Source organism: Colletotrichum jinshuiense, chromosome 2 (genome assembly GCF_051148585.1).
Source record: "Colletotrichum jinshuiense chromosome 2, complete sequence".
Taxonomy (NCBI): Eukaryota; Fungi; Ascomycota; class Sordariomycetes; order Glomerellales; family Glomerellaceae; genus Colletotrichum; species Colletotrichum jinshuiense.
Genome location: NC_139309.1, coordinates 3,737,998 through 3,765,514, shown reverse-complemented (window position 1 = coordinate 3,765,514; position 27,517 = coordinate 3,737,998). Strand labels below are relative to the sequence as shown.

Genomic DNA, 27,517 nt, shown 5'->3' with positions numbered 1-27,517 from the left:
TCTGGCCGACAAACAGGCTCAGTTCCCTACCCGACATGGGGCGGCCGAGGCGGTCGCCAACCGCCACTGGACCGGCCGGGTTTTTCCAGAATCGCACGGCTCCTGTAGTTTCCCATCGTCGCGCTTGGATATGACTTGTTGGACTCGGCCAAGCGGGTCAAACTCCTGCCGATCTGACCGTCGGAAGAAGCGCGCAGTTGACGCCGTGACGCCATACGTAGATAGCACCGCAACCTTTGTAGATCGATGGAGCCGCACAGGAGATCGATCGAATGTGGTCCTCGCCGAGGAAGAGGCACACGCCCAGTATCAGCGGCAGTTCTCATTCGAGGGTTGTTATTATTGTTGTTATTATTTTTAAAGATAGAGGGATACGAAGCGTTCCACAAGGGCATTGCGTGCCTATTGCGGAAGTCAACAAGCACAACTTGAGTCGATGTGAGAAAGACATGTTGTGAGATGGGCGGAGGTGAGGTTCATAATAAACGCCCAGATAGGTTGTTGTGTGGTTAGGAATGGCAGGATGATTGGTAAACTTCAAAACAATATACACCACCTAATGAGACGAGCACGCAACCAAATCGAGCACCACGAACGGGCGCGGCGGAGGGTCTTGCGGGTGGTCTGTGAATATTGGACATTCCTGCAAAGGTATTGGCTCTTGGCACAGTGGCAGTCGTGCTCAAGGGACCCAAGACAAGGTAAAATACAGTTGGTTTTAATGGATGGTCCGACAAATTGCGGACGAAAATTTTCCCAGGGTGCTGAGAGCGAGTCTCCAGGATGGCGTAAGTTTGTCGCGAACGGGCTGTAATCCTGCCCTTCCCTCCCTTATGGGAGCAAATGATGTCGTTTCCTGGGCCGTGGGCCTTACATCGACGTGGTTTACCAGGAAGAGGCCTGCTGGCTGGTCAAGGGAAATTAACCAGTCCCGGTGCACTCGCCCATCGCTCTGGATACGAGAGGAGCGGACGGACCCTCTACTGTCCCCAGCGAAGCGGATCGCGAATCCCACTGATGAGGTGAATTTCTCCCAGGGCCCCCTTGGGAGCGAGCAAGGCGCGGCCGTGCTGGGCAGTTGGCACGCTTCTGGGGGTACCAAAAGGGACGATTGGATTTAGAAATAGACACACGGGCTGCCCGTCGTCTGAAGTTGTTTTCTGGGGAGGAGCAGGTGAAACTTGACTGACATGCTTTGCTTTGAATTGCTTACGTCTCTGCATGGCGTGTCGCGTTTGAGGTGTTGTGTCCTGCATTTGCATCTCTGGATGATGAGGATTGAAGTCGTGACGCTGGAACGCACAGCACGAGGTGAGGAGGCCCGGGGGGAGGGTTGTTTGGGACTCGCTCGACCTCTCATTTCGACCTTGAATCCGTGGCCAAGTCCCCGTTTGGGCCAGAAGAAGAATGGGCAGGAATTTGGATGATATAATTTGGTAGCAGCCAACATTCCTCGAGCCCTCCACTGGAGCAGACTGTGACGCGCCTTGCTCCTCTTGTCGTTTCAGGGGACCTGGCCTCGAGGTGCGCATTTCTCTGGCCAGCCCCAAGGCTTTTAGGCTTTGCATTCTGCCAGGGGTCCTCAATCATTCGAGGACCTTGCCGCCTTCGCGAGCCAGAGAGGGCAGCGGAGCAGCAGCTCGCAATTTCAGTGGGCATGTGCCGCGGCATTTGCAAAATGACCGAGACATGGGAAATAAAGAACGGACGAGTGGTTTAGATTGATGATTGGTGTCAATCTCTTTGCCTCTCGCACATGATCCAGAAGGGTTGCCAACGGCTCTTAGCATCGCACGCTTCGGGACTAGGCCGAGGTGGTCACAACAGCACAGCATAGCACAACACAGCACAGAGCGCAGCTCAGCTCAGCGCCCTGCCGCTGGAGCCATGGGCCCATCTTCCGCTGAGCCACTCCGCCGGGGCGCCTGCCGTTGAGGTGGCGGGTGGGCACTGGGGCACCTCTTGGGTGTTCTTTTCTCGAGTCTGCGGCATCTCTGGCTTTACGCCTGCATTACCATTGGCATTTGGCATCTACTCGGGCTAGTTGGACACGAGACAGATTTGGGACGTTCCTGAGCTGGAAAAAGCCGAGTCCAAGGAAGGCGGCCGTCCCTTCCCTTGCCTTTCCGTCCCGTCCTCGTTCTGGCTGCCCCGGGCAGGCACCACTATGTGCTCCAGCTCCACATATGATCTCACTTGCTCAAAACATACATATTCCCGGCATCCTCTGCTGCTCCTTCGGAGCCTCCCCTCCCCTTCCCTCTCCCTCCCTTTCGCTGCCTTCCGTCAATATCCCTCCCCCGTCGCCCACCCCCCCTGCCCTTTCTCTTCCCACTAGCATCAGCAGCAGCCCCAACAGCAGCTGCAGTCCAGTCCAAGGATCGCGACTTGCTCTTTCGTATCCTCCTTCCCCTCTTCCCGCTTCTCCTCATCTCTGTTGCCCTTCCCTCCCTCCTCCCCTCACTCTTAACTCGACTCTCCTTTGTTCTTGTTTCCCGCTTCTCCATAACCGTCGCCAATTGATCCTTCCTCTACGCCCCAGGATCGACAAGGCTCTGCGAATCCGGCCCTGCCAACCGCCGACCTAACACCGACCCGCGAATCGTATCGAGACGGTCCCTCTTGGCTGCTCTCCCCATTGGCACCAGCACCTACCTCCTGAACCTGACTCAGCCACCCGCGCCAATTATCGACCCGTTCGTCCTGTCCGAGCACCATCGTTGCTCCCGTCCAAACGCGATAATCACTTCCCGGCTTTTCCTGCCAACATCATATTCGACAGCCCGGCACACCCGTCCAGCTCGGAATTCCAGGCCTCCTACCGCTCTGCCTGGCCTCTTCGCGCCGTCTCTTCGCTCGACTGCGCCTTTCAGTCGACGACTCGTTCCTTGCAGATTCGTGTGTGCAAATTGAACACCACCATCTGCGCCCTGCAAGTTGCGTGAGCGAATCACTCCCTTCCAAGGTATGTTGTCCGACGCTGTGCTTCCCAAGCTTTGCCGAGTGCACTACGGCACCTCTGCAGATCACCAGTTTGCCTCCCAAGAATCTTGCCGCACCCAGTGGTGCTGGCTGTACAAAATGTCTCAATCGTCTATCTCGGCCTCGCGACATCGATTTCGTCGTCCTATCTCCCATCTTGTTGGATTTCCATCACATCCCTTCCTCCACATCTGGCGATGCAACCCCTACGCATCCCTCGCCAGTAACTGACATGGCTCTCCCACGTAGTCAATACCGGCATCTCTTGCTGAGACAGGAAACCACCATGTCCAACGTCACGACTCCGGGCGCCGACCCGACAACGGCTCCCATCGAGTCACCGGCGTCCAGCGCGCCCGCTGAAACCAGCGCTGCTCCCATCAGCAGCGCACCGCCAGCGGAAACCTCGCAAGCACCCGCTCCTACGACTGCAGCAGCTACCAGCCAGGAAACCCAGGCGCCTGCCCCGACTACTTCCCAAGCCCCCGCACCGACAACCTCTCAACCACCGGCAGCCACTACTACACCGCAACAAACGAGCCAGGCCCCGACGACGCAAGCCACGACAACGGAGCAACAACCGCAAACCACACTAGTCGCGACGACCATCGTTATTACACCTACAGAGGCCGGAGGTAAGACGAGCACCATCTTCGCCGTCATCACGCAGACCGAGGGCGTCACCCGCAACCCAACTAGCGCCAGTACCTCCGCCTCTGCGACATCCACGAGCGGTACCATCAACTCCGGTGGCAGCTCAGGCAGCGGCCTCGGCAACGGCGGTACCATAGCTGTTGCCGTCGTCGTGCCCATTGCGGCTGTTGCCCTGCTTATCCTGGCCGGTCTTTACTTCTGGAGAAAGAGAAAGCAGCGCAAGGACGCCGAGGAGGAGCGCCGGAAGGAGGTCGAGGACTACGCCTACAATCCTAATGCCGATCCTACCATCCCGTCCCTCGGAGATGGCGGCTCCTATGAGATGAAGGAAGATGCCGCCTCGTCCGGATACCGTGGCTGGGGTTCCACAACCCTCGCCGGATCGACCGGGCGCAAGGCATCCACTACCATGTCGGGAGGCAACACAGGTGCGACTTACTCGGACGCGGCATCACCATCACGCGGAACTGACACCTATTCAGGAGAGCCTTTGATCCACGATGGCTCGTACTCACCCGACGGCGAGATCCTTGGCGCCATGGGCCCTTCGTCGGCCTTGAACCGCGGAGTCGGTATCCAACGTGGGCCATCCAACGCCTCCTCATCGTACAGTGCTGGAAACCGCTCCGACACGTCTGATGGCATTGGCATGGCGTACAGCGGCGGCGGAGGCACTGGCCCTTACGACCAGTATGGCAACAACCCGTACACGGACAACTCGTACGGCGACCAGCGACCCACCGAGCTTCCCAGCCAGCCCGTCATTCGCGACAACCCGGCCCGGCGAAACACCCGGATCGAGAACCCCTCCCACTACCCTCAACAACAAAACGCGGGTATCTCGCAGAACTTTTGAGAAAGTCTAGCGTGCCATCGCAAAAGTTTTGTTGTTTTTTTAGGTCTGCTGGGGTTCTGTTCCGAAGATACCCACCTTCCCCACCAGGCCAACGATCTCAAATTCGAGATCCAAACACGGCGTTACGGATTCACGGAATCATGGCATACGGCGGCACGTATGTTGTCCCGACAAACTTTACTTTTAATACCGCCCACTCCTCTGCCTTTGGTCTGGTGTGCTGTTTTGAGGGTACGCACCAGCACCACAGCTTGGAGCTTATAATCTACCCTTCGACGCACATGATTTAATCGATCACATAAATACACCGTTTTGGGGGGATTTGTTCCGACCATAGCTATTCAGGGCATCGCCATGTCGCTTCAGTTTAATTTGGTGTACATAGAAGAGATGAAAGACACAGGCGACACGATCTGTCAATGTCCCGACCAAGCAAGCAGGACTGTCTAGATGGCAGGGAACTGTTGCATACGAAAAAGTTTGTGAGGATCTAGGATAGGACGGAAGGAAATAGGACTACTCGGGGTCATTTAGAACCCGCACCGAGCTTTCTCTTGGACACGTATGAATGAAATTTCCTTTGTCAATTTAAACTAAATCTACCTCCTTGGTCACCACGCTGTGATGTGAATGCATGTCTGCCGACTCCGCAATTACTGCTCCGTTGCGTCTATAATCTATGAGCAAGGGGCGGCAGACAACTCTAGTAACCAGCTATATAATAAACCCTCCATTCTCATGAGGACCGATAGCCGACTACAGCTTCGACTCGTCGTGCTCCGCCACCCCCATACCCTCACTTAGCCCGACGCGATCCCACCAGAACCGGAACTGCCTCACCTCGGCCTCCGTCAATGTCCGCACGCGCGCCACGGTGCCTCGCCGCCGCTGCCCGCGTTGGCCCATGCACTCGTCGTTGCCCTCGCCAAACACCAGGATCTTGCCCCGCGTCTCGCCCGCATCGTCCGGGTTGGGGACGTAGTCGTCCGCGCCGCCCGCGGCGTCGCCAAAGGGGGAGACGAAACGCGGCCAGGCGATCCCGCTGGGGTTGGCGACGGCGTTGGGGCCGTCCGGCGACGACTCGCAGGCGACGAAGGAGGACCAGTACCCGTGCATCGCGTCCGACACGGCCAGCAGGCCCGGGGTCCCGGAGGGGGAGAGGACGTCCGTGTCGTGCGTCGCGGCGGGGACGTGGTCGCCGTGGTTCGCGGCGCCGAGCTCCGCGTGCGCCGCGTACTCGTACAGCCACACGGGCGAGCCGCTGCGGGACACGAAGTGCGCCGAGTGGAAGAGGGGCGCGATGTAGCCGTAGTGCGCGTAGGCCTCCGCCAGGCGCCGGAACTGGGACCCGTGCTTGGGGGTCGGCGGCGGCGCGTAGGTCGACGGCGGCGGGTACAGGCTCTCGAGGGTTTCGAGGTCCTGGGGGGTTAGGGAGGGGATCAGGGAGCCGAAGAAGTCGGAGAGGGCGGTCGGGGAGGAGGCCGTGGCGGGGACGAAGAGGGTCCCTTCAGAGGTGTTGAAGCCCGTCATCAGCGGCGGCGGGGATGGGAGGGAGGCGGACGTCCAGGTGCGGATGGGGAGGGTCGGGATCACGGCGTCGTGGCCGAGGGATTCGCCGTCGATGGAGGGCTGGAAGGGCCACTGGACGGTGGGGGCGCATTCGGACCATGTCGCGAAGGAGGCCTGTAGGAGTTTCTTCAGGGGCAAGGCGCGGATGCCGGGGATGACCTCGGCCGGGGCCAAGTGGGAGAGGGAGGCGTGAGAGAGAAACTGGGCGAGCTGGGCCTTGTGGCGGGGATGGGCCGCCGCGAGGACGGAGCGGGCGGTCGGGGCGCCCGATTCGAGGATCGCGCGGCGGAAGAGCGGGCGGGAGGCGGCCGAGAGGACGTGGTGGCCGAGCTGGTGAATGTTAGCATCCAATCACACGATTCTGTCCCCGAAGGAAGGAGGGGTGTTCGGGCAGGAGGAGGTTTGTGCTGTGCCCAGGGGACGGACGAACCGAATGCGCGCCTGCGCTGAATCCCATGACTGTGACATCCTCCGCATCGCCACCGAAAGCGGCGATGTTCTGCTGCACCCACTCCAGCAGCGCCCTCTGGTCCAGCAACCCCAGGTTCGAGACGCCCTCCCTCGCCGCGAAGCTGCAAGGCAAGAAACCCAGGGGCCCGAGGCGGTAGTTGAAGCTCACGGCGACGACGTCACGCTTGGCAAACGACACGAAGGCCGCGAGGTTGCGGTCCCCGCCGCGCCCGAAGTTGAACGCCCCGCCGTGCACGTACACCACCACCGGCAGCCTCTTCTTCTTCTTCCCTCCGGCGGCGTCGCCCTCGGCTGGACGGAAGACGTTGGCGTTGAGGCAGTCCTCGTCCGCCGGTAGTGAGGGGTTCGCGGTAGGGCAGACTGGCCCGTAGTCCGAGGCGTCAAACGAGTCCGAGGAAGCCGGCAAGGGCTCCGCACGCCGGAGGCGCTCGCACTTCGCGTACGGCACGCCCAGAAATGCCTCCACGCCGCGCAGAAACTCGGGCTCCGCGAGGGTCACGCCCACGTAGGCCCCCTGGGCCAGGCGCACCATGGGCCGTTGCTGGTCCCTGAACGGGGCGGGAAGCTGTACTCTCATCTCTGGAATAGGCCGAAGTGGGTTGGGAGGCTAGGAATCAACGATTGATTGCGATGTCGCAACGCCACGTAAACGCCCCCCGACCTCGAAACTTTATATATAAAAAATACCTGGCTGGCCGGCTGTCGTCCTGCCGTTTCTATAAACGTCCTCGCCTTTGAAACCCTATCTGCCCCAAAGACGAATGCTGCTGTTCCGAAGTTGAAGTGCACGGCTCATACTTTATGCTAGATCCGTCGGATGTCGTTGGTGTGCTCCGCCAGCACTGTGGCGCGAGTTCGGCCCAGCCCGCCGTTTCTCCACAGCCGGCCGGGAATGCGGCCACAGCATGGTTATCCGGGCCAGTTTGCTTCTTGTTTGATGATACATCTCTGTGCCCGCCCATGTTTTGTGCAGCCTTGGATGAAATGCTCACCATCCGCAGCATGGTCATCTAGCTTATTGGCTAGCAGGTTCTGTTCTGACAAGTGAAGCGGTCAAAGCGGTCTCAAGTAATGGAGGAAGTCGATATAGTGGCACCCTGCGTTTCACAAACATACAAAAGTCGCACGTCCGGAATCAAAAGTAAACAAGTTTCTATAAAACTCGAAAGCATAAACCAACTTCAATCGGTGGCTGCAACCAGTGTATGAATGCTTGGAAACCATAGCAAGCTCGAAAAACTGAATACCGAGACTCCTATGCTGCAAGCTCCTGCCTGTCAATATTCCCGGCTGATCCGACTAGTCCTGCTCCCAAACTCCACGCAATTTTGATACAAGTGCTAAGCTTTATGCGTTAGCCAAATAATTCACAACGAGGCTTGCAATTGCCAAATGAATCACAGTCACTGGCGTTTTTCAGTCCATGTAATCACGCTGCCTGGCCAGCCATGGCAGCCATAGCAACGAACTGTCTGCGTCTCTGCTTCTCCGCCCATTCCCGACTCGCTTGTCTAGAGCGTTCAGCAGCCTGCTCGCGAGCATACTTGGCGTTCAGCTCGCGTTCGCGACGTTCACGCCCCTTGTCCTCAATAAAACGGTTGTCGCGTCTGAAGATTTGCCGGCCCTTGATTTTCTGCTGTTCCAGGTCCTCTGCAGACAATGTGCTTCCTTTGCCACTCATGCTACCCGTGGACGTTGATGTAGCACGGCTGAGCTGATGCGAGGCTTCAGTCTGCGATGTGCCCCTGCCACGGGCCTGTGGGGACCTGGTTGATGCGGACCTCGTGAGTGGAGTGCGTGGGGTGCCCATAATCGATGTACGCTTGGAAGGGCTTTCCTCAACCCGGCTAGTCTCACTGGCCTCAGAACCCTTGTTCTGGCGAGCACGACTGGCAACAGTCTCTCGGGGCAATGCAGCCGACCCAAGGTTCGCCTTGATAGGGCGGGCCTTGAACTCGCGACGCTTTCGCTCTTCCTCTGCTTGTGCTTTGAGTCGGGCCTCATGCTCTTCTCTCTTGCGCCTGGAAATTACCTCTCCGGGGAGCTCAAAGTTGGGACGCGTGGGAGCTTTCAGCGACCTGGTCCTCTGTGGGGTTGTTGGTGCAGACACCTTTCCCTGAGCCTGCTGTGCGAGACGGGCCTCCCGCTGTTCCTTGATTTTTCGAGCGACAGCCTCTCCTGGTAGCTCAAACGAGGGCCGCGTGGGAGGCTTGGTAGATTTAGCAGGTGGTTTTGGCGGCAACAAGCTCACCGGACGAGCCACAGTAGACCTTCTGGTAGGCGCACTTGCCGGTAATGTCTTCTCGGGGTCGTTGCCAAGACTCGTCGAGGTCGACTTTCTGTGCGTGGCCTGGGCATTAGATGTGGGCTTGACTCCAAATCTAGCTGACTGGGTCCGCTTCAGTGTCGAGGCAGTTCGCTTTATGAATGTATTGTTCGTGGTGATTGACTCATCCGCCATCCGGGTACGATGTGACTTGGTGGGTGTTGCCAAATGAATTTGTGCGGCAGCATTCACAGCTTCCAATTGCTCTTCGAGCCTGTCAATGGCTTCAACGGAGTCCTCGATGCGAGATTGCGAGCTGGCTGATATTGACCGAGACGGTGTACGTGGGTCTTGCGCACTGCTTTCGTCCGTGGAAAAGGAAACCACTCTGTCCTTTGGGTGTTCAATGTAATCCAAAGACGATTCCTTGGAATGGGTCTGTTCGATAACAGTGACTGCAACATTCGCGTGCCCGGACTTGTTCATTGGATCGTCGTCCCCAACAGGAGTTGGTGAGACTAGTCGAGCAATGGGTTCTGCAACGGCCATGCCTGCTTCGTTTTCCAATGAGGGATGTGAAACGTCTTTAACTACGTCTTCCTTCACCAAAGGTGTGGCTAGAAGTTTGTAGGAATTAGCTGGTTTGCCCTGATTGCAGACTCCTCCCCCAGAGTGATCGATCTGCACCAAAACGTTGCAACCAAAGTCTAGCGACAAGTTGCCACGATCATTGGGCGAGCTGTGGCACTTGGCCGAGCCGTCTGGGTCCGGAACCGAAAGTACATAGTCATACTGACCTGCCCTGTGCCGTGCGATGGACGTCTGGATACAAGAATCGGTGTTTATAAGGTGGTGGTGTTCGAGGTCGGCTGCGCGTAGGACTGAGATGGTTAGTGAAGAAACCACATGGCAGAAGTTAGACGAGCAGACCTTGGGAAGAAAAGGAGGACTCGTGTGCTTCAAATGAAGCTGGTGTCTGGCGAGGAGAAGCAGCTGCGGGAGCAGGTGTTTCAGTCGACGACGGGATATCCTCGTCTCGTTTGGTTTCTTGAAGCAGCTCGGCAGGGAATGGTCCTTGCGTACGACTAGTCACAGTTGAGCGTTCGTCACAGTCTTCAGCTTCTTCCCGGATGTAATCGAGGACCGGAATGATCTTAGTGTCAGTGGCCGATCGAGTCAGACGACCTCGCACAGGTGGCAGCAGCGACTTGTCACCGCGATTCTTTTTGGGACTGTAAATGTGAAGCGCCTTGAGTTTGGTGGTTAGCGAGTCGATGAAGTCTGGCGTGCTTCGGCCGCTGTTAGTGTTTCGGTTTTCAAGAAGAGCAAATTGGCCGTGGCTGGTCGCGCTGGGCGCGTCAATTGACGGGTGTTGGCCGGAATCAGAGGTACGATCCTCGAATATACCGAACTCGTGGACCGGAGCCCCGGATCGAGAGAGGCGACCCATTTGTGCTCGACAATCTCCGAATCCGACCTGAACTCAGACAGGGAACAGCCAACCCCAGACAAATTGATCGACCAGGGGCTGTAACGGGTGGGTTATCTGGAATTTGGAGGCAATTTCGCTTGGGAACAGCTGGGGCGCATGTAATACAGCGGGGTTACTGGCTGGAACACTATACAGTATTAGGCCGTGTGGTCTGGTTCAAGACAATAAGGTCTGGAGTTGTCCAAAAAAGGTTCCTTCGAGGATGCTGGGCAAAAATGCTCGGTGCTTGGGATGGGATGGGTGCGGGATTGGAAACGAGACAAGCAGTGTGGCGTGGAGGTTTTAGCTGGGCGGCCATTAAAACAGCGGAAATTGGCTTCAATTTGCTCCTTCCCTTCGCGGGATCTACATGTCAGTTTCCGTCGACAGGACTACGACCGACGCCAGCGTGCGGGCACCGGCGCGCCGTGGCAGGCTTGATCGGTTCGACAGCCCGTACGAGGGTGAGGCACCTCCCGTTTCGCCGCGGCAACGGACAACATGACTAAGAAACGCGTCCCAAATGAGGACGCGTCTTTCCGTTTTGAACCCCGCACACGTTTGTTGACTTTTGGTGGAGCCCAATCGCCCAATTCAATGTCGCTCCGAAAGTGCGGGACCAGGACGCTAAGGTACATCGCCTTCCGCCTAAGTTGAGCATGCCACGCGGTGGCTTTCCAATGGAACAATATTTGCCGACATGGCACCAACTTCCAGATTGTTCTTGCCCGCGTCGCCAAATGTTGGTTCTTTTCCTTCCTCCGCGGGCATCTGCCACCCTTCAAAAGGTACAGCAGCGGATGTGATGACTGCACTGGCTGATATGGCCAACGGGTACGATGCGAGGTATAGTGTGGCAGATCCTTGGGGTGAGGAGTCTGTTAGAGCGTAAGACATGGTTTCTTTTCGTGTCGCAAGTTGTGCTCTTCCAAGCCCACGATACATCATGGCGTAACCATGCTGCTCTCGGCAGTCTCTGCCACGTTGTCGGCTTGCGCCTGCAGCGTTGGGGCATGTTCCGTAGGAATGCGTACTAGCGTTTGGGGGAGAGGGAGGCTGATGTCCTCCGATTCTAACGGCTCGTCTCCTTGCGGTTTTGCGAGTTGGGCTGCGGATCTGGTATCAGTCTCGTTCACATCTATCCCATTCGGATCTAAACATACCTGAAGCCATGTTGATGGCACGCAACACATTATGCCAGTTGCCAATAACCATGGCAATAGCTGTGTCTGGTCAGTCCTACCCCCCAAATGCGAATTTGCAACTTGGAAAGGCTGCTCCTGCTCACCTTCCGTGCCATCTGACAATGTCGACAGCTTCTGCTCCAGAGCTTCCATCTGACCGGCAACAGCCGCGCTGAGATCGCGGAGTTCCTTCAAGTGCTCCAGTTCTGCCTTTTTTTCTGCGATGCGCGCAAGCAGCATAGGCGAGGGTCCTTGGGACGAGGCGTTTTGCGACCCCGCGCCGGGAAGTCGGGTCGAAAGCGATCGTGTTGGGAACGACATATTGTTCTAGACAAGTCGACCGGTTTGGGTTCCAGAGATAAGGTCGTTGCGTATCTCGCTGGTCCTGCAATTCATTCCCTGGAGCGGTGGCGGCTGTTGGGAAAGCTGGTTGCGATTTGGATCTGAGGAAGCCGTCAAAAGTTCGGTGAGTGTGCACATGTGAGGAATGCAGCAGACAGTGGGGGGTTGGCCCATGCGGATGCGCCCCCAGCAACCCCACCCCTGTGCATTTATTTACACTAGTCCGTATTTGGCCGATTGTAAATAAATGACACTCGGTAAATTTTCTCCCCCCCCCGACGCCGTCGTCACTGTCCCAGCCTCCCTCTTGTCGTGCTTCGCTTTGCCACCTTCTCATTCCTCAGTTTTTGGTTTCGTCACATCGTGTCCTTGACCTCGTCCAGAATGCACCATGGCCCGACTAAACGAACCCCCCGTATCTGCAGATAGCATCGACCTGTGTATGTTTACTTTCTTGTCGTCAGCCCATCTCGTTAGCTAACAAGCATTATTGAAGTGCGCAGAAAGCTGTTGCGCCAAAACAGAGACCTCGCCAAAGCCAACGCCGTTCATCTGCTTCGCATCCGCAATCTCGAAGCGGACTATGCTCGATCTCTCTCAGAAAACCTCCAGTTGAATGGTCGCATCATTGAGTTGGAAAAGGAGCTCGAAGATAGCAATACCCGAAGAATAGCAGACCATGCCCTCGATATCAGGTCCAGGCTCGAATCCCAACTGATGGAATGTATGTCGGTTCTTTCCAGTCTCGGCCAGGAGCCTCCCAAGAAACGACACGCGAGCCCTCGGGGAAGGAGAGTTTCCAGAGCAAGTCTGCCGCATCGCAGCCCTCAACGGCGGCCGCCGCGCGAACCTACCAAGGATACAGAGGCCCGGGCCCTACAAGAAGGTCGTCTGCCTCCCATCGCAGAGAATAAGTCATACCCCAGAGCAACCCTGGAGTGAGTTGAATAACCTGCCTCAATGTCTTCGGTGCCATACTAACACGTCCGAGCCGCGAGCAAATCCTCGCATTATGCTCAGAAGCTGCAGACACCACAGACACCGCAGACACTACCGACTCCCCCGAGCTTGGTCCTCCACCATTGTCACGATTTGTCGATGTCGAGTCCGTCGACATAGGATCCCCCGGTCACCCGACGGAAACCGCTCAAGGGGAGACGCCCCAAGGAAGCTCGCCGTTGCTTTCACCATCCCCGGCACCGCCGGTTGCCATAGCCAGATCAACAAATAGGCCTGAGAAGAATGTCATCGTCCGACCCGACCCTGCTCCCAAACCCGAAGATGTCCAGCCCGAAGTCAGACAACCCTCCAAGGAGACCCCTATCCCGCCTCCTTCAGTACCTCTAGTAATCGCCAGGGTTGGCTCAAAGCGGAAGTACAGCATGGGAGACGAAATGAGCAAGGCGAATAAGCCAGTGGCCGAACCGCCAACCTCGAAAGAAAACGAAGAACGGCCCATTGTCGCGCTCGACCGTCAGAGTGGACAGACATTGAAAGAACTGGCCAACAGGCGACGCGAGGCCAGGGAGCGCATGGTGGCACCAGTGAACCCGAGGAAGGCATTATCAGCCAAAAGCACAAACGAAGATGTGACTTCTCCAGTAAAGAACGCAAAGGCCGCTACAGGAGATTGCAATGCCGTGGCTGAGAAGCCAAAGCCGCGGGCAGCGAGGGAACGGGCAGCGCAGAAGATCAAGGAGACTGAGTCTGAGCTTGAGCCCGTTGAGGTTCCTGTTCCTTCTCCAAGTCCACCTGCGCCTGCCATCGACGTTCTGCCGAGCACCGAGACTGTGTCCATGGAGGCCGCTCTGTTGTCCCCGGCATCCCCCGAGCCAACATCCAGAATGAGTCTTTCAAGTGTTCGAGACACGCCACCACCTGCAGACATCTCATCGCATGGCGAAACATCGCGACCCAGCAGGCGGGCACGAGCCGCCATTAGTTATGCAGAACCGAACCTACGTGATAAAATGCGACGCCCTACGAAGGAGCTCTATGACGCTGTGAATGGTCAGACTCGGTACCTTCAGCGCAGCGGAAGTGCTTACTCGGAAAAACTTACAGCAGAAGGGCTGCCCATTGTCAAACGGGAATCAAGCGAAGACGATGCGTGGAAGCATATTCCGCCAGCCACATCGCCGTCCGCTGCCATCCGGCAGAACCAGACGAACTACATCGAGCCGGTTGACAAAATGAGACCATCTGAGCCAACGTACAGTGCGGTGAAGCCGGATCGCAAGAAACGGACATCCTCGATGATGTCGGGTTCAATCAGCGAAAGCGAAGGGCAAGTTTTGCTCCAACAGACGTCCAGCCGCTCTGCCTCTCCGGACAAGGCAACTATGAGCCAACCCATTCCGTCGCCCGAGAGAGAAGTTGATCCTTACGAGTTCACCAGCTCGACTCCGGGCAGCGATACATCCCGAGTTGTCGAGCTAAAGGAGAATAACATGCCGACCCGCCAATCCAAGTCCTCAAGACGACTTTCGTCTGTCATGAGGGAGGACTTCAAAGTCGACAACACGGACCGGGCCGAGCGGTCGAAACCCAGCGGGCCTAGAAAGAGAGCATCAATGGTTCTACCCAAGAGGACCCGCGGAGAGGTTGAAACCCCGGAAGATAGCAGCTTCGAGAGTGTGGAGAGTGGAGATCTCCAGGACGCAAGGTCGAAAGTCTCCATGAGAAGGAGGAGCATGATGTTATAATGAGCACCACACAACTGACTGATGGCTAGCACTGGTGTTTCTGGAGTTGGATACTTTCTCAAATACCACCCTTCTTGTTTTGCTGATGTTTATGGGTGTGGTTTCTGGTTGGTCTTTGTCTGGATACCATGGGAGACGCGATTGGGTGTTTTGCACGTACGCAAAGGCATCGAAAGCATAAAGCCATAAGAAATGGTTGGCTGAAAGTTATATTATCATAATGATCATCATTCACCTACGATCATGTGGTCTTGAATCATGACAACCAGCCATCAATGGCTGGACTTCCCTCTTATGCAAACATCGACATCCCCGCTAACCCCTGATTATCGCATTGCGGTTCATGACGTAGCAGATGGCTCCACGGGCTTCGTGTATGTCACCTTTTCCACCGCAACGTTCTCGTTCCCCTTGTCGTCTTTTCGTAGTTGGTAAACGTATAGAGTCAACGAAATTCCTTGCACCTATTCTAACGGTCAGCGAACAGCTCTTCGATGGTGACTAGGGGTTCACCCTAGCAGCAGGGTTGTACACAACACATACATCCATCAAACAGAAACTTGGGACAGGCTCCTCGCCGTCCTTGCCCCAGCCTGCGGTGAATGCGCCGGTGGCACTGCCGGGGTTGACGAAAAACTTGTCCATGTACTCAAAGGCATCAAACTTATGGGTACCGCCCCAGCAGAGGACGTCGACATCCAGCTTGTTGGCCTCGGCGAGGAGCAGATCGGGCTCGTTGGAGACGAGGGTAAAGCCCTCCAGGAAGCCGATGCGTAGGGAGCCGTGGGTGACGACCTGGGTCAGGGGCAGGCTAGTGGCCTCGACGTCGTAGCGGCCCTTCACAATTTTGAGATCCGGGGCGATGGTGCGGAGATACTCGTACGTGTGCTTGTCGGTCAGGTTGCCTAGACAGAGGGTCTGTCCGATCTTCCCCGGGGCGAGGAGCTTCTTGAACTGTTTGAGACAGGATTCGTGTTAGTTGCCATAGCCAAGCTTGAGGCGGGGGAGGCTCAACGAGGAAAGGGCGCATGCGTACCTTTGGGGGGATGTCGAGGGCGCGGTCTGGGATATGCAGGTCGCCGATAACCAGTATTAAGAAGGCCATCTTTGCGCAAGCTCGGGCTGTTTACTCGGGGATGCGGTTTTGGAGATGACGATGGAGTTGTCGGGAGATCGGGAGCTGCCTTGGGAGGGTCCGCACGCCGAGGCGGATCCGGCTTTGGATAGTTACGAGTCGCGTGGCGGAACTGTGAGCGGGTATGTGTTCGTGGCGAATAAACAATGCTGTCTTCAAATCCTTCAGCGATGTAGTTCAGCAACCAGGTAGCTAGCTTGGCTCAATCAGCTCGACGGGTGTAACTCGAAGTGCGCTGCTGCGAGCGACCGCTTTCCCAGCCTCAATTGCAACGGTCGGGTGGAGATCCCACCAGCCACACCACCTCAATCTCGGGCGCGGGATGTTCCACCACACCTGTGGCGGAGCAAATTGCACTTGTGCCTGGAAAGCGCCGATGTCGTCCGGTGTCTGCTAGGCCCTGTCATCCCCCAAATGAGCTCTCATCCCATCATCCCAACCAGTCGAGTGTTTTCCGTTGGACTTGGTCACTTGCTCGGAGCTCTCCACTTTCCGACGTCGGAAACATAGTGAAAACGACGGCATTCTCCTAACTCGAATGCCGAGTTTCCCCCTTGCTTACCTCAAGTCGTGAACCGTCCGTCCTCTGCTTTAGCGTGCTCCAGAACAGCCCCCCAAACGAAGCTCAATTGACCTGGAGGCGGAGACGCAGCAGAAAAAGCATTGGCGTCTAAAAAGGCCCTGGCAAGGATTACTCGATTGAATTTCGTGCTCAATTGCTTTTTAATTAGTTAAACAAGGCCCATCAGCAGGTTCGGCTCCAACTCCCGCCCCTTAAAGCCGTTTCGTATCCTCTTCTCCCCTCCACGACGGGACTGATCCGAGAAAAGTCGTAAGCCGAAGCCTTTCAAGTTTGCCCAGTCCAATTGCGTTCCTGTCCGATAGCGACGATCGGCTTACCTTCCGAGGTGTGAATGACGAATAGGCACACATGCACGTTCCCCTAACGCGGCTCCAGCTCCCTCTCCGCACATTGGCGAAGGCGGGGAGAATGCCCCTCCATAACCTTAGCAACCCCTCATCCCGGGTATCGCTCATCTCGAGACACCTGCAACAGTCGGAACCTGCAACTACTTCAACAGCTGTAAGTTCTCCCTTTTACAATCCTCTAATTGATCCTCACTTTCTCATCCACAACCACCCAGACGCGACCACTTTCCACAATGTCCTCCCAACCACCACACCCGACCCTCCTCATCCCAGGGCCCATCGAATTCGATGATGCTGTCCTCCAGTCCATGAGCCACTACAGGTCTGAATCCCCCGGCACACCATCCGAGCTACTCGGGTGTTCTCCCGATGCGGTTGAGGGTATCATACTGATCTGGAGTATACGTCTACAGTGAGAGCCATGTCGGCCCTGGTTTCGTAAACACCTTCGGCGAGGCCCTGTCTATGCTGCGCCAGCTCTTCCAGACAAAGGATGCCCAAGCGCAACCCTTCGTCATCTCAGGCTCCGGCACCCTTGGCTGGGACCTTGTCGCCGCAAATCTTGTCGAGGCTGGCGAGGACGTTCTGGTGCTCGCTACCGGCTACTTCAGCAATGGCTTCACCGACTGCTTCAAGACGTACGGCGCCAATGTCACCGAGCTGAGAGCCCCCGTCGGAACCCGCCCCCAGCTGCCCGAGATCGAGAAGGCCCTGTCCGAGAAGAAGTACAAGGTGTTGACGGTGACGCATGTCGACACGTCGACTGCCGTGTTGAGCGAGCTCAAGGAACTGACCGCCCTGGTCAAGAAGGTGTCCCCCGAGACCCTGGTCATCGTCGATGGTGTCTGCAGTGTTGGTGTTGAGGAGATTCAGTTTGATGAGTGGAAGCTCGACGGTGTTATTACGGCCAGTCAGAAGGCCATCGGCGTTCCCGCCGGTCTGTCGATATCCATGTTCAGCGGCCAAGCCATGCAGACATTTGCTCAGCGCAAGACCCCCCCGGCGTCGTACTTTGGCTCCTTCAAGAACTGGGCGCCCGGTAAGTCGCAGAGTTGGCGTTTGCAAAGCACGGTGCATTGCTAACGAACTTTAGTCATGAAAAACTACGAGGCGAAGAAGCCCTCTTACTTCGCGACCCCTTCTCCTCAGCTGATCCACGCCCTCCACACCGGCCTCACTCAGATTCTTGCCAAGCCCTTGTCTGAGCGGTTCGCCAGACACAAGGAGATTTCCGACAAGGTCAAGAAGGCTGTGGCAGACTTGGGACTGAAGCAGGTCGCCGAGAAGCCCGAGGACCAGGCCCATGGCATGACGGCCATCTACCTCCCCGAGACCGTCAAGGCCACCGAGTTGCTGCCCAGCTTGGCCAAGAAGGGCATCGTCTTCGCTGGTGGAATTCACAAGGAGATTGCGCCCAAGTACATCCGCTTCGGACACATGGGAGTCAGTGTGGTAAGTGATGTCGAAAAGGATTCATGTCCATGAGAGTTTGGAGACTAATCACCCTCATAGACGGACCCCAACCGAAAGGATATCGACAACGCCATCAAGGCCCTGCAAGACAGTCTTTTTGAGGTTGGTTACCAAAAGGCATAGACAACGGATGTACGGACTGGGTTACACGGTGTGAAGTTATCGACACAACTATATTAGATCTGGCATTACAGTCTTCCCAGAAAATAAAATACGTTTAGTTGGAGGCTTTTCTACGAGGGTCGAAACATCGACTGAATCTAAACTTGCGGCGCGTACTGAGACAAGTTGAGCCAAGCCACCAGGATAGTTAAGGTAAGGGCCTGATCATCTTGGCCCATCCCAATCAACAGGGGTATCCGGTCAGCCGCGCGGTATTGAGTAAGCCGGTCGCTTGTCAAGCTGCATCGCGATGAACCACCTTACACCGTGTATAATCGCCGAGGAGACATTAGGCCCGTCCGAGTGCGATGAGTTCCTCATCTGGTAAACCCCAGATGCACTTGCAGGGTTGTTGCATTTTCCGGTATCGCTCCGAATTTCTCGACATTTTTTTATATAAATGCATAGACGAACTACTCATGGCCCATCAGCACCAGAGCTGCTCTTCTCGGGGCCACAAATGCCATTATTCTCCGAGGTGGTTAAAGTACTGTGTTGCCGCAAAGGTGGGGTGATGGGGAGCCAGAAGGCTGGGAGCACTGAATGGCATGTATCGGTACCTTGGCGATTATGGGCAGTTGTTTGGCGGAGCGAAATCCCGATGCCGTGCGTCACCGTAATTTCGCAGGCGCTTCCACGGTGAGGAGGTGACGGGAGGTGAGCTGTCGGTGTGGGCAGTCGGCCTATGACGCGCATCGCTGCAGTGTTAAAGTGGCAGCCTCAGCTCAAATGTTCTGTCTGGATGATGCTGTTGCGTGGTTGGGCAGGGTTCAGCGCGCCAGGTGATTGCAGGTGGAAAAGAGGGGTGCAGCGCAGGCAGGCAAGGTAAGGTGCCTTGGGCTTTGGGCCTTGGGAGAACCGACCGAGAGTCTTCAACTCTAAGGTGCCCGGCCAGGCCCAAGCTTCGCAAGGTGCTGGTGCTGTAAGGTCCAAAGGTCGGTAAGGCAGCGTGGGCGTGGGTAGGTATCGATACCTGTGGCTGGTGGAGTTAGCGGGCGGCTGACAAAATTGGTTGTCCCCCGCCATCCGCCTCTTTCGCTCTCTCGATAACCAACCTATTCTCGCCTTCACGCCAGGCAGACTCTACACTCCTCCCACTCCTCTGCTCTTTCTTTTACTTTTCTCCCCCCTCCCATTACACGAAATCTCTCCGCGAACGACATACGACCTCTCCTGTTGCTGCACCTGCCGTAGCGCCCGCATTCCCCGCGCCCGCGCTCGCTTTCGTTTTTCCCCTCCTCCTTACCTGGGAGTGCTGCGACCAAGTTCCCCCTCATCCGTTGCGTCTTGCGATCGAGATCGACTGTCTTCTACCACCCCGCCCGCCGTACCGCACCACCCGCGATGACTATCACGATCCCGGAGCTGGACGAGATCGTCCGCTCCTTCTACGAGGGCCGTGGAGAACAGGTGTGCAGCAGTTTTCTGCCCCGTCGGTCTGAGATTTTTTTGGCCGAGGCTGACCGACGATTGTGGGAATATAGCAAAAGCAAGCGCAAGCTACACTCAACCAGGTACGCAACCAATCCCCCCCGCAAACAGAGTACGCCGTCGCCCTCTAACCGAACCATCTCCCTGCAGTTCAAGGAAGACCAAGATGCTTGGCTTCTCGTCGACAAGATTCTCGCCGAAGCGACCTACCCCCAAACGAAGTGTATGTCGTGCGCCAAGGGCAAAACTATATGGTGCAAGACACATAGCTGACGGTCATAGTCCTGGGATTGCAAGTGCTCGACAATGTGATTATGACGAGATGGAAGGTTCTCCCGAGAGACCAGTGCCAAGGTTTGAGGATCAACACACTTCGCAACCGTACTGCGACTGACCTGCCCAGGTATCCGCAACTTTGTTGTGCAGTTCATTATCCAGTGCTCCAGCTCCGAAGAGACGATGAAGGAGCAGAAGACTCTGCTCAACAAGCTTAACCTCGTGCTCATCTCCATCCTGAAGCAAGAATGGCCCCATAACTGGCCCACGTTCATCAACGAGATCATCACGTCGTGCCACTCTAGCCTGTCCATTTGCGAAAACAACATGGTTATTCTCCGCCTGCTGTCCGAGGAGGTGTTCGACTACTCTGCTGAGCAAATGACATCCACCAAGACCCGGAACCTGAAGACGACCATGTGCGCCGAGTTTTCACAGATCTTCACGCTCTGCCAGGAGGTTCTGAACACTGCTGATCAGCCGAGTCTGGTGATGGCCACCCTCGAGACATTATTGCGATTCTGCAACTGGATCCCCCTCGGATATATCTTCGAGACTCCCCTTATCGACACGCTGCGCACACGTTTCTTGCCCGTGCCTGAGTTCCGGAACGTGACCTTGCAGTTCTTGACTGAGATTGGCGGTCTGCAGACTGGTGGGCCCGGGCAACCAAATTCGTACGACGAGCAACTGGTCAAGATGTTCACCGAAGTCCTGACCACAATCGCAACCATCATTCCTATCAGCCTCGATCTCAAGTCGACATATCCCAACAGTAACTCTAGAGACCAGGAGTTCATCCAAAACTTGGCCCTTTTCCTGTGCAATTTCTTCGGCATGCACCTAAACGTAGGGAGATTTTGCCCATTTGGTTTGAAGCAACGCTAACCGGCTTGCAGCTCATTGAGAACTTGCCCAACAGAGATTTCCTCACTCACGGCCACTACTACCTAATTCGCATATCACAAATTGACGACCGCGAGATCTTCAAGATCTGCCTTGACTACTGGCTCAAGTTTGTCAACGATCTCTACGATGAGATGCAGCAGCTCCCCATGACCGAGCTCAACCCCTTGATGGGCATGGCTGGTGGCATGTCCGGAGCCGGTGCTCCCAACCCGACGCTTCTCAACAACTACCCGCTCCGCAAGCACAAGTACAACGAGGTCCTTTCCAACCTTCGCACCGTCATGATCGAGAAGATGGTCCGTCCCGAGGAGGTTCTCATCGTCGAGAACGACGAGGGAGAGATTGTGCGCGAGTTCGTCAAGGAGAGTGACACAGTGCAGCTCTACAAGACCATAAGAGAATGCTTGGTGTACCTTACGCACTTGGACGTAGTAGACACTGAGAACATCATGACGGAGAAGCTCGCCCGCCAAGTTGACGGCACCGAATGGTCATGGCACAACTGCAACGTGCTCTGCTGGGCTATCGGTTCGATTTCTCTGGCAATGAACGAGGAGACTGAAAAGAGATTTCTCGTCACCGTCATCAAGGACCTGCTGGGTCTCACCGAGATGAAGCGTGGAAAGGATAACAAGGCCGTTGTCGCCAGCAACATCATGTACATTGTTGGACAGTACCCTCGGTTCTTGAAGGCCCATTGGAAGTTCTTGAAGACTGTCGTCAACAAGCTCTTTGAGTTTATGCACGAGTCGCACGAGGGTGAGTCTGGAATTCTCTCGTCACTTACTCACTCGATGCTAACTTCGCACAGGTGTCCAGGACATGGCTTGCGATACTTTCATTAAGATTGCGAGACAGTGCCGCCGCCACTTCGTCGCCCTTCAGCCCAGCGAGCAGGAGCCCTTCATTGAGGAGATCGTTCGCAACATGCACAAGATTACTTGCGATTTGTCACCTCAGCAGGTCCACACGTTTTATGAGGCTTGCGGTTACATGGTGGCCGCTCAAGGCAACAAGCACCAGCAAGAACGGCTACTGAGTGATTTGATGGCCATTCCTAACGCGGCATGGGATGAGATCATCAAGCAGGCCAGAGTCAACCCCGTCATTCTTCAGGACGCCGAGACGATCAAAGTTATTGGCAACATCATGAAGACAAACGTCTCGGCCTGCACGTCCATCGGCCCGTACTTCTATCCTCAGATCGGTCGCATCTTCCTGGACATGTTGCAAATGTACCGTGCCACCAGTGAGCTGATCTCCGAGGCTGTGCAGAAGCAAGGTACGTTGTGAATCAAATTCGAACTGATACGAATCAGCTGACCATGCCAAAGGCGAGATCGCGACCAAGATGCCGTCCGTCCGAGGACTGCGTACCATCAAGAAGGAAATCCTCAAGCTTATCGAGACGTACGTCGAGAAGGCAGAGGATCTGCAATCCGTGCGCCAGCAGATGGTGCCTCCTTTGTTGGAGTCCATTCTCGTTGATTATAACCGGAATGTACCCGGAGCCCGCGACGCAGAGGTCCTCAAGGCCATGTCCGCCATCATCACCAAGCTTTCTACTTTGATGGAGGACCAAGTCCCCAACATCATGGAGAACGTTTTCGAGTGTACTCTGGACATGATCAACAAGGACTTCTCCGAGTTCCCAGAGCATCGTGTTGAGTTTTTCAACCTTCTCCGAGCGATCAACCTCCACTGCTTCCCTGGTATGTACGTTTCCGTGTTTATCTGGACAGAAAACTGACTTGGTTAGCCTTGTTGAAACTGGACAACCGCCAGTTCAAGTTCGTCATCGACTCTTGCTCCTGGGCGTTCAAGCACGACAACCGCGACGTGGAAGCTGCAGGCCTTAACATGTGTCTGGAGTTGATCAACAACATCGCGGAGAAGACCGATGTCCAGACCGCGAACGCCTTCTTCCAGCAGTTCTTCATCACTATCCTTCAGGACGTCTTCTTCGTCCTCACTGACAACGACCACAAGGCTGGCTTCAAGACGCAGTCCATGGTCCTGATGAGGATGTTCTACTTCGTAGAGCCTGCCGATGGCAGTGCGCCCAAGATCCAGGGTCCGATTTACAGCCCTGACCAGGCGGCGGCCGGCACCTCGAACAAGGAGTTCCTCGCCAACTTCGTGGCTAACCTGCTCCGTGGGGCCTTCCCCAACCTGCAACCGTGAGTACTACCATTAACGTAGAGAGGGACGAAAGCTAACAAACCTTTTACAGCGCTCAAATCCAGACGTTTGTTGAGGGTCTGTTCACGCTGAACACCCAGTACGACAAGTTCCGTCTCAACCTGCGCGACTTCCTCATTTCCCTGAAGGAGTTTGCCGGCGACAACGCAGAGCTGTTCCAGGTCGAGAAGGAGCAGCAAGAGCGGGATGCCAAGGCGGCCGACCTCGAACGGCGCGGCAAGGTTGGCGGTCTCCTCAAGCCGTCCGAGCTGGAGGATGACGAGTTGTGACTTGCTCAAGAGTTGCGAACCGAGTATGCCCCGATAAGGAACCTCGAAAACGCAGACAATGCGGCAAGAGGTTCTGAGAGGCAGGAAACCGATTTCGATGAGTGGGAGCTCTACGGGCTCTGACCAGAAGCCATGCGTCACGGACTAGAGCACGACTCGCCAATCCTTGGCTCTGCGGCCCATATCCACCCGCTCATTTTGTAGTGATACCATGGATAGATGACCTGATGATTGCAGGATAACCTTTCGCCCCCGCTAGGCCCCCCTGGCGTTGACACGGACAGGGCCTTTTTATTTCCTTTCATTCATCTGGTAACGGAAAATGGTGAAGGAGGTCTCCAGGAACCAGATGTCTTTCTTCTCTAAGAACAGCACCGGATCTCTGGGAACCACCATGTGGCGAGCGGAGGGGATGATGAGGAAGGAGGATTAAATCAAACAAAAGCTATACAATGACGGCGAGATGCCGAATGTAGTGGTAGAAAAGCTTTCTACGTAGGCAAATCAAGTAGATAGATTACATGTCCAGCGGTCCAACACTTCTCAATGTTTCCGTACCACCTGCCTTGGTGATGGATAAGACGACGTATCGACCAGCAGGTCAGATACTAGTCACGAGCTATGAAATGGGGGTGGTACCCCTGCTTCAGCAGTCCTGCGACAGATTTGAATCAATTATCCGCGTCTTTCCAATTAAGCTAGATTTATAGCTTTACTTAGGATTTGACCTGGATTACTGCTTGGCTCTTAAGCCATATTGTCTATATGCCTGTCTTTTGCCCGTACCCGTCCGCAGTGGGCTTGAGAGCTCAAGGGCTGAGCAGTCGATTCTAAGTTGAAAACTTGATACGATGAACAACAACTACGAGGAGTTCAGCCAAGTCCTCTACTAATCTTTTCGGTACTTAGGATGATGGCCATGTGAGAGAGCCCCATCACCAATGTGGACTCTGTGAGAACAGTCGTGCGAGGAACACGAGACGATTTCGGATACCGGGCGGAAACCCGATCTCGTGCGTAGTAGCACTCGATGTTTCAATTCATTTCAAATGTTGACTTTTTGTCACCACAAATCTATAAGACAACCTCGCACTGGACCGGGGACGATCCGGCCTCATACTAAAAGAAAAAGAAAATTTGGGGGTAAGTTGATTGGAAATATGTTATGAAGCAAAGCGCCAATGCCGTTTTACTAAGGCTTGGTCTAAACCCACAGAACAGCATCTTTATTGTGGAGCAAATAAACAAAACAGCCAATCAAGGTCCTTCAATCGTGCATTCCGCCTACAATCTTTTTTTTCTCTCTCGCCCGCCTCCAGCGCTGCCATCGAGAGATTCATCCAGTGTCAGTGTCAGTGTCAGCGTCTCCCGTCGTCCGCCATGGCCCGCATCAGCCTCCGTCACGGCCTTGACCGGGACGTATACCAGATAGTGAAGAAGCTGGAAGACGAGAGAGACAGTGAATCCTTGAAGAAGGACGGCGGGAGGAAGAAGAAGCCAAAGCTGGGGGTAACGGCCATCTACGAAGCCATTAAAAAGTCCAACTCGAGCCTCAGTCGGCAGAAGCGGAAGCCGCTCGAAGACGCCATCGAGCGCGTTTTAGATTTCCGCAAGGAAGAGGAGGAAGAGTCCGAGGACAGCGACGACCTCCTGGAGCAAGCTGAAAAGGCCTACAAAGTGAGTTCTTCACCCATATACGCACACAATGACCTGGTTCTAACAACCGAACCAGGAGGAAGACCGATTCTTGCTCAACAGGCAAATGACGAAGCACTGGAACGTCACACCGGCGGTGCCGACGGCCCAAGGGTCTGAGGGCAAGAGCACCAAGAAGCGCCGCATCTCACCGGAACCCGAGGCTTCCAACGGCGCCGGGCACGTCAGCGATGGCTCCGCCATCGTCTCTGCTTCCAAGACGGTCAAGTCCAAAGGCGGCGATGCCTCGGAAACTCAGACAGTAGTGACCAAGAAAGCACTCAAGCCTAGCAAGTACGGCGCCGAGCAGATCCCGCCCGGATCGGTCGTCCTGGGTGGCGTGAGCGGCATCATAAATGAGCTGCAACGTTATGTCTTTGCGCGCGCACGGAAGCCGGAAGACTTTGTTCCCTTTGGAGAGCAACCCATGGGCATCTTGGTTTCAGGGCCGCCGGGCACGGGGAAGCAGTCTCTCGTCAGATCGCTTTCTTGGAGGACAAGGACGCCCGTCATCTCTCTTGGGCGGTACCTTAGCGAGACGCGGTCGCCCGAGAAGGTGAGCAAGATCTTTACCGATGTGCTTGACGAAGCGAAGAAGATCGCGCCCTGCATCGTTCTCTTCGACCACCTCGACGAGTACATGACGAAGTCGGGCAACAGCCACAGCGAGTTCGACCACGAGGTCATCTCGCAGCTTAAGCTGGGCCTTCGACGCCTGCGAGAATGGGAGCGGGAGGGCCTGCGCGTGGTGGTTGTGGGCACGACAAGCAAGCTCGAGCTGGTCGACCCTACTCTGCGAAGACCAGACTTCTTTGCCCAGACCATTACAGTCAAGGTTCCCGACACCGATGCCCGAGAGGAGATCTTTAGAGCCCTGACGCGGGACCTCGAGATTCCGCCAGAGGTTGACTACAAGGCCTTGGCAGTTCGCACCCATGGCTTTGTTGGCGACGACATCCGCGCCGTCATCCAGGTCGCGAATCGAAAAGCCAGCGACCGCTTTATGGATATGGAACAAGCGAGAGCGAGGAACACTATCCAGGCCGAGAGAATGGAGATCTCCGACGCCTCCTGGGACCGCGATCTGGAGGACGCCTGTCTGTGGTACGACTACATCGAGCACCCATCCTACACAGAGCCGACCCGAGTCCACGTCAGCCAGCAGGACTTCGTCGACGCCATTGCCGATCACACGCCTTACATGCGCCGCGAGGGCTTCAGCTCCATCCCCAGCACATCCTGGTCCGAGGTCGGCGCCCTCCATTCGGTTCGCGCCGCCTTCCAGGTCTCCATCGTCAGGCGCATCAAGGAGCCCCTCCTCTTCCAGAAGTTTGGCAAGCAGCGCCCGGCCGGTGTTTTGCTGTTCGGACCCCCGGGGTGCGGCAAGACGCTCGTCGCAAAGGCCGTCGCCAACGACGCGCAGGCCAGCTTCATCCTCATCAAGGGCCCCGAACTGCTCAACAAGTACGTCGGCGAGTCGGAGCGCGCCATCCGCGAGCTCTTCACGCGCGCCAAGTCGTGCGCCCCCTGCATCTTGTTCTTTGACGAGATGGACTCCCTGGTCCCCAAGAGAGAAAACACCACCACCGAGGCCGGTGCCCGCGTAGTCAACGCCCTGCTGGCCGAGCTCGACGGTGCTGGTGACAGGGGCGAGGTCTACGTCATCGGCACCAGCAACCGGCCCGACATGATCGACCCTGCCATCCTACGACCCGGACGTCTGGACAAACTGCTCTTCGTCGACCTACCCACCGAGGACGAGCGCGTCGATATCCTCCGCACCATTGTGCGGAACGGCATCGGCGGCCCCGACGGTGATGGGGTCGTCGACATCGAGGCCATCGCGCGGGACAAGCGCTGCGCCGGCTTCAGCGGTGCGGATCTGTACGGCTTGTACAAGAACGCGCTCGACGAGTGTGTCCTGCGGTACGTGGGCGGCGAGCCGTCGCTCACGCGCGAGGACTGGGAGACGGCGCTGAGCAAGACGAGGCCGAGTGTGCCGAACCCGGAGGCGTACAGGAGGTTGGCGGCCAAATTGCATCATCAGACTTGAAAGGGGGGGTAGCTAAAAGGGGGCGTTATAGACCATCTAGATTGGGTAGAGGAAAAGCACACTTTTTTTTTTGTCACTTCTGTCGTTACGAGTTTTTGCCGCTCTTGGGTGTCATTCATTGTGTTCGACATCGCCGGCGTTCCCAGTATACCAAGTACAACGACGGGAATAGCATTGGGGCACTGCGGAAAAAGTAGATACCATGAACGACTGAGGGACGGCATAGGTCTTCACCACGAGACGACACGCCTGGGCTTCATGATTATATTGTTTGGCATATTATATAAACTTTCTTTTCAACCCAGTTTTTCCGCCCAGAGTCTCGGCACACTCCCTTCCTTGGCTTTCAGTTTGATTTGTTTGCTGCGCATGAGGATGTCAGCAGCGGAGGGAACAGATGCAGCATTTTTCTTGGAGATGGGCACTCTCGACATCATTGCACGATGAGCTTCATCGGAGTCACAACAGAGAAGCGACTACGG

At 56.0% G+C, this 27,517-nt stretch overlaps 9 protein-coding genes across 9 annotated transcripts; 5 read left to right on the top strand and 4 right to left on the bottom strand.

Annotated features, from left to right (window-relative positions):
• Positions 1–3,268: 3,268 nt before the first annotated feature.
• EsH8_II_000980 (uncharacterized protein) lies at positions 3,269–4,492 on the top strand (the record flags this gene model as incomplete). Its single annotated transcript, XM_083264278.1, has 2 exons — positions 3,269–4,064; positions 4,119–4,492. The coding sequence occupies 2 exons, from the start codon at positions 3,269–3,271 to the stop codon at positions 4,490–4,492; spliced, it is 1,170 nt and encodes a 389-aa protein (XP_083121600.1).
• Positions 4,493–5,248: 756 nt separating this feature from the next.
• On the bottom strand, positions 5,249–7,109 carry EsH8_II_000979 (uncharacterized protein; the record flags this gene model as incomplete). Its single annotated transcript, XM_083264277.1, has 2 exons — positions 5,249–6,391; positions 6,492–7,109. 2 exons carry the CDS (start codon positions 7,107–7,109, stop codon positions 5,249–5,251), a joined length of 1,761 nt encoding a protein of 586 aa, XP_083121599.1.
• An 852-nt stretch (positions 7,110–7,961) lies between these two features.
• On the bottom strand, positions 7,962–10,248 carry EsH8_II_000978 (uncharacterized protein; the record flags this gene model as incomplete). Its single annotated transcript, XM_083264276.1, has 3 exons — positions 7,962–9,415; positions 9,596–9,679; positions 9,729–10,248. The coding sequence occupies 3 exons, from the start codon at positions 10,246–10,248 to the stop codon at positions 7,962–7,964; spliced, it is 2,058 nt and encodes a 685-aa protein (XP_083121598.1).
• Positions 10,249–11,213: 965 nt separating this feature from the next.
• Positions 11,214–11,774, bottom strand: EsH8_II_000977 (DASH complex subunit Dad2-domain-containing protein; the record flags this gene model as incomplete). The annotated part of the gene is made up of 3 exons (XM_083264275.1): positions 11,214–11,377; positions 11,433–11,492; positions 11,558–11,774. The coding sequence occupies 3 exons, from the start codon at positions 11,772–11,774 to the stop codon at positions 11,214–11,216; spliced, it is 441 nt and encodes a 146-aa protein (XP_083121597.1).
• Positions 11,775–12,186: 412 nt separating this feature from the next.
• EsH8_II_000976 (uncharacterized protein) lies at positions 12,187–14,500 on the top strand (the record flags this gene model as incomplete). Its single annotated transcript, XM_083264274.1, has 3 exons — positions 12,187–12,235; positions 12,292–12,733; positions 12,787–14,500. The coding sequence occupies 3 exons, from the start codon at positions 12,187–12,189 to the stop codon at positions 14,498–14,500; spliced, it is 2,205 nt and encodes a 734-aa protein (XP_083121596.1).
• Positions 14,501–14,841: 341 nt separating this feature from the next.
• On the bottom strand, positions 14,842–15,605 carry EsH8_II_000975 (retromer subunit VPS29; the record flags this gene model as incomplete). Its single annotated transcript, XM_083264273.1, has 3 exons — positions 14,842–14,964; positions 15,044–15,454; positions 15,537–15,605. 3 exons carry the CDS (start codon positions 15,603–15,605, stop codon positions 14,842–14,844), a joined length of 603 nt encoding a protein of 200 aa, XP_083121595.1.
• Positions 15,606–16,566: 961 nt separating this feature from the next.
• EsH8_II_000974 (alanine--glyoxylate transaminase) lies at positions 16,567–18,161 on the top strand (the record flags this gene model as incomplete). Its single annotated transcript, XM_083264272.1, has 5 exons — positions 16,567–16,719; positions 16,781–16,887; positions 16,979–17,604; positions 17,659–18,017; positions 18,078–18,161. 5 exons carry the CDS (start codon positions 16,567–16,569, stop codon positions 18,159–18,161), a joined length of 1,329 nt encoding a protein of 442 aa, XP_083121594.1.
• A 1,383-nt stretch (positions 18,162–19,544) lies between these two features.
• Positions 19,545–23,287, top strand: EsH8_II_000973 (exportin CRM1; the record flags this gene model as incomplete). Its single annotated transcript, XM_083264271.1, has 10 exons — positions 19,545–19,610; positions 19,685–19,714; positions 19,782–19,854; positions 19,914–19,985; positions 20,035–20,756; positions 20,807–21,575; positions 21,628–22,098; positions 22,151–22,528; positions 22,576–22,996; positions 23,050–23,287. 10 exons carry the CDS (start codon positions 19,545–19,547, stop codon positions 23,285–23,287), a joined length of 3,240 nt encoding a protein of 1,079 aa, XP_083121593.1.
• A 1,380-nt stretch (positions 23,288–24,667) lies between these two features.
• Positions 24,668–27,035, top strand: EsH8_II_000972 (protein RIX7; the record flags this gene model as incomplete). Its single annotated transcript, XM_083264270.1, has 2 exons — positions 24,668–24,964; positions 25,020–27,035. The coding sequence occupies 2 exons, from the start codon at positions 24,668–24,670 to the stop codon at positions 27,033–27,035; spliced, it is 2,313 nt and encodes a 770-aa protein (XP_083121592.1).
• Between the last annotated feature and the right edge of the window lie 482 nt (positions 27,036–27,517).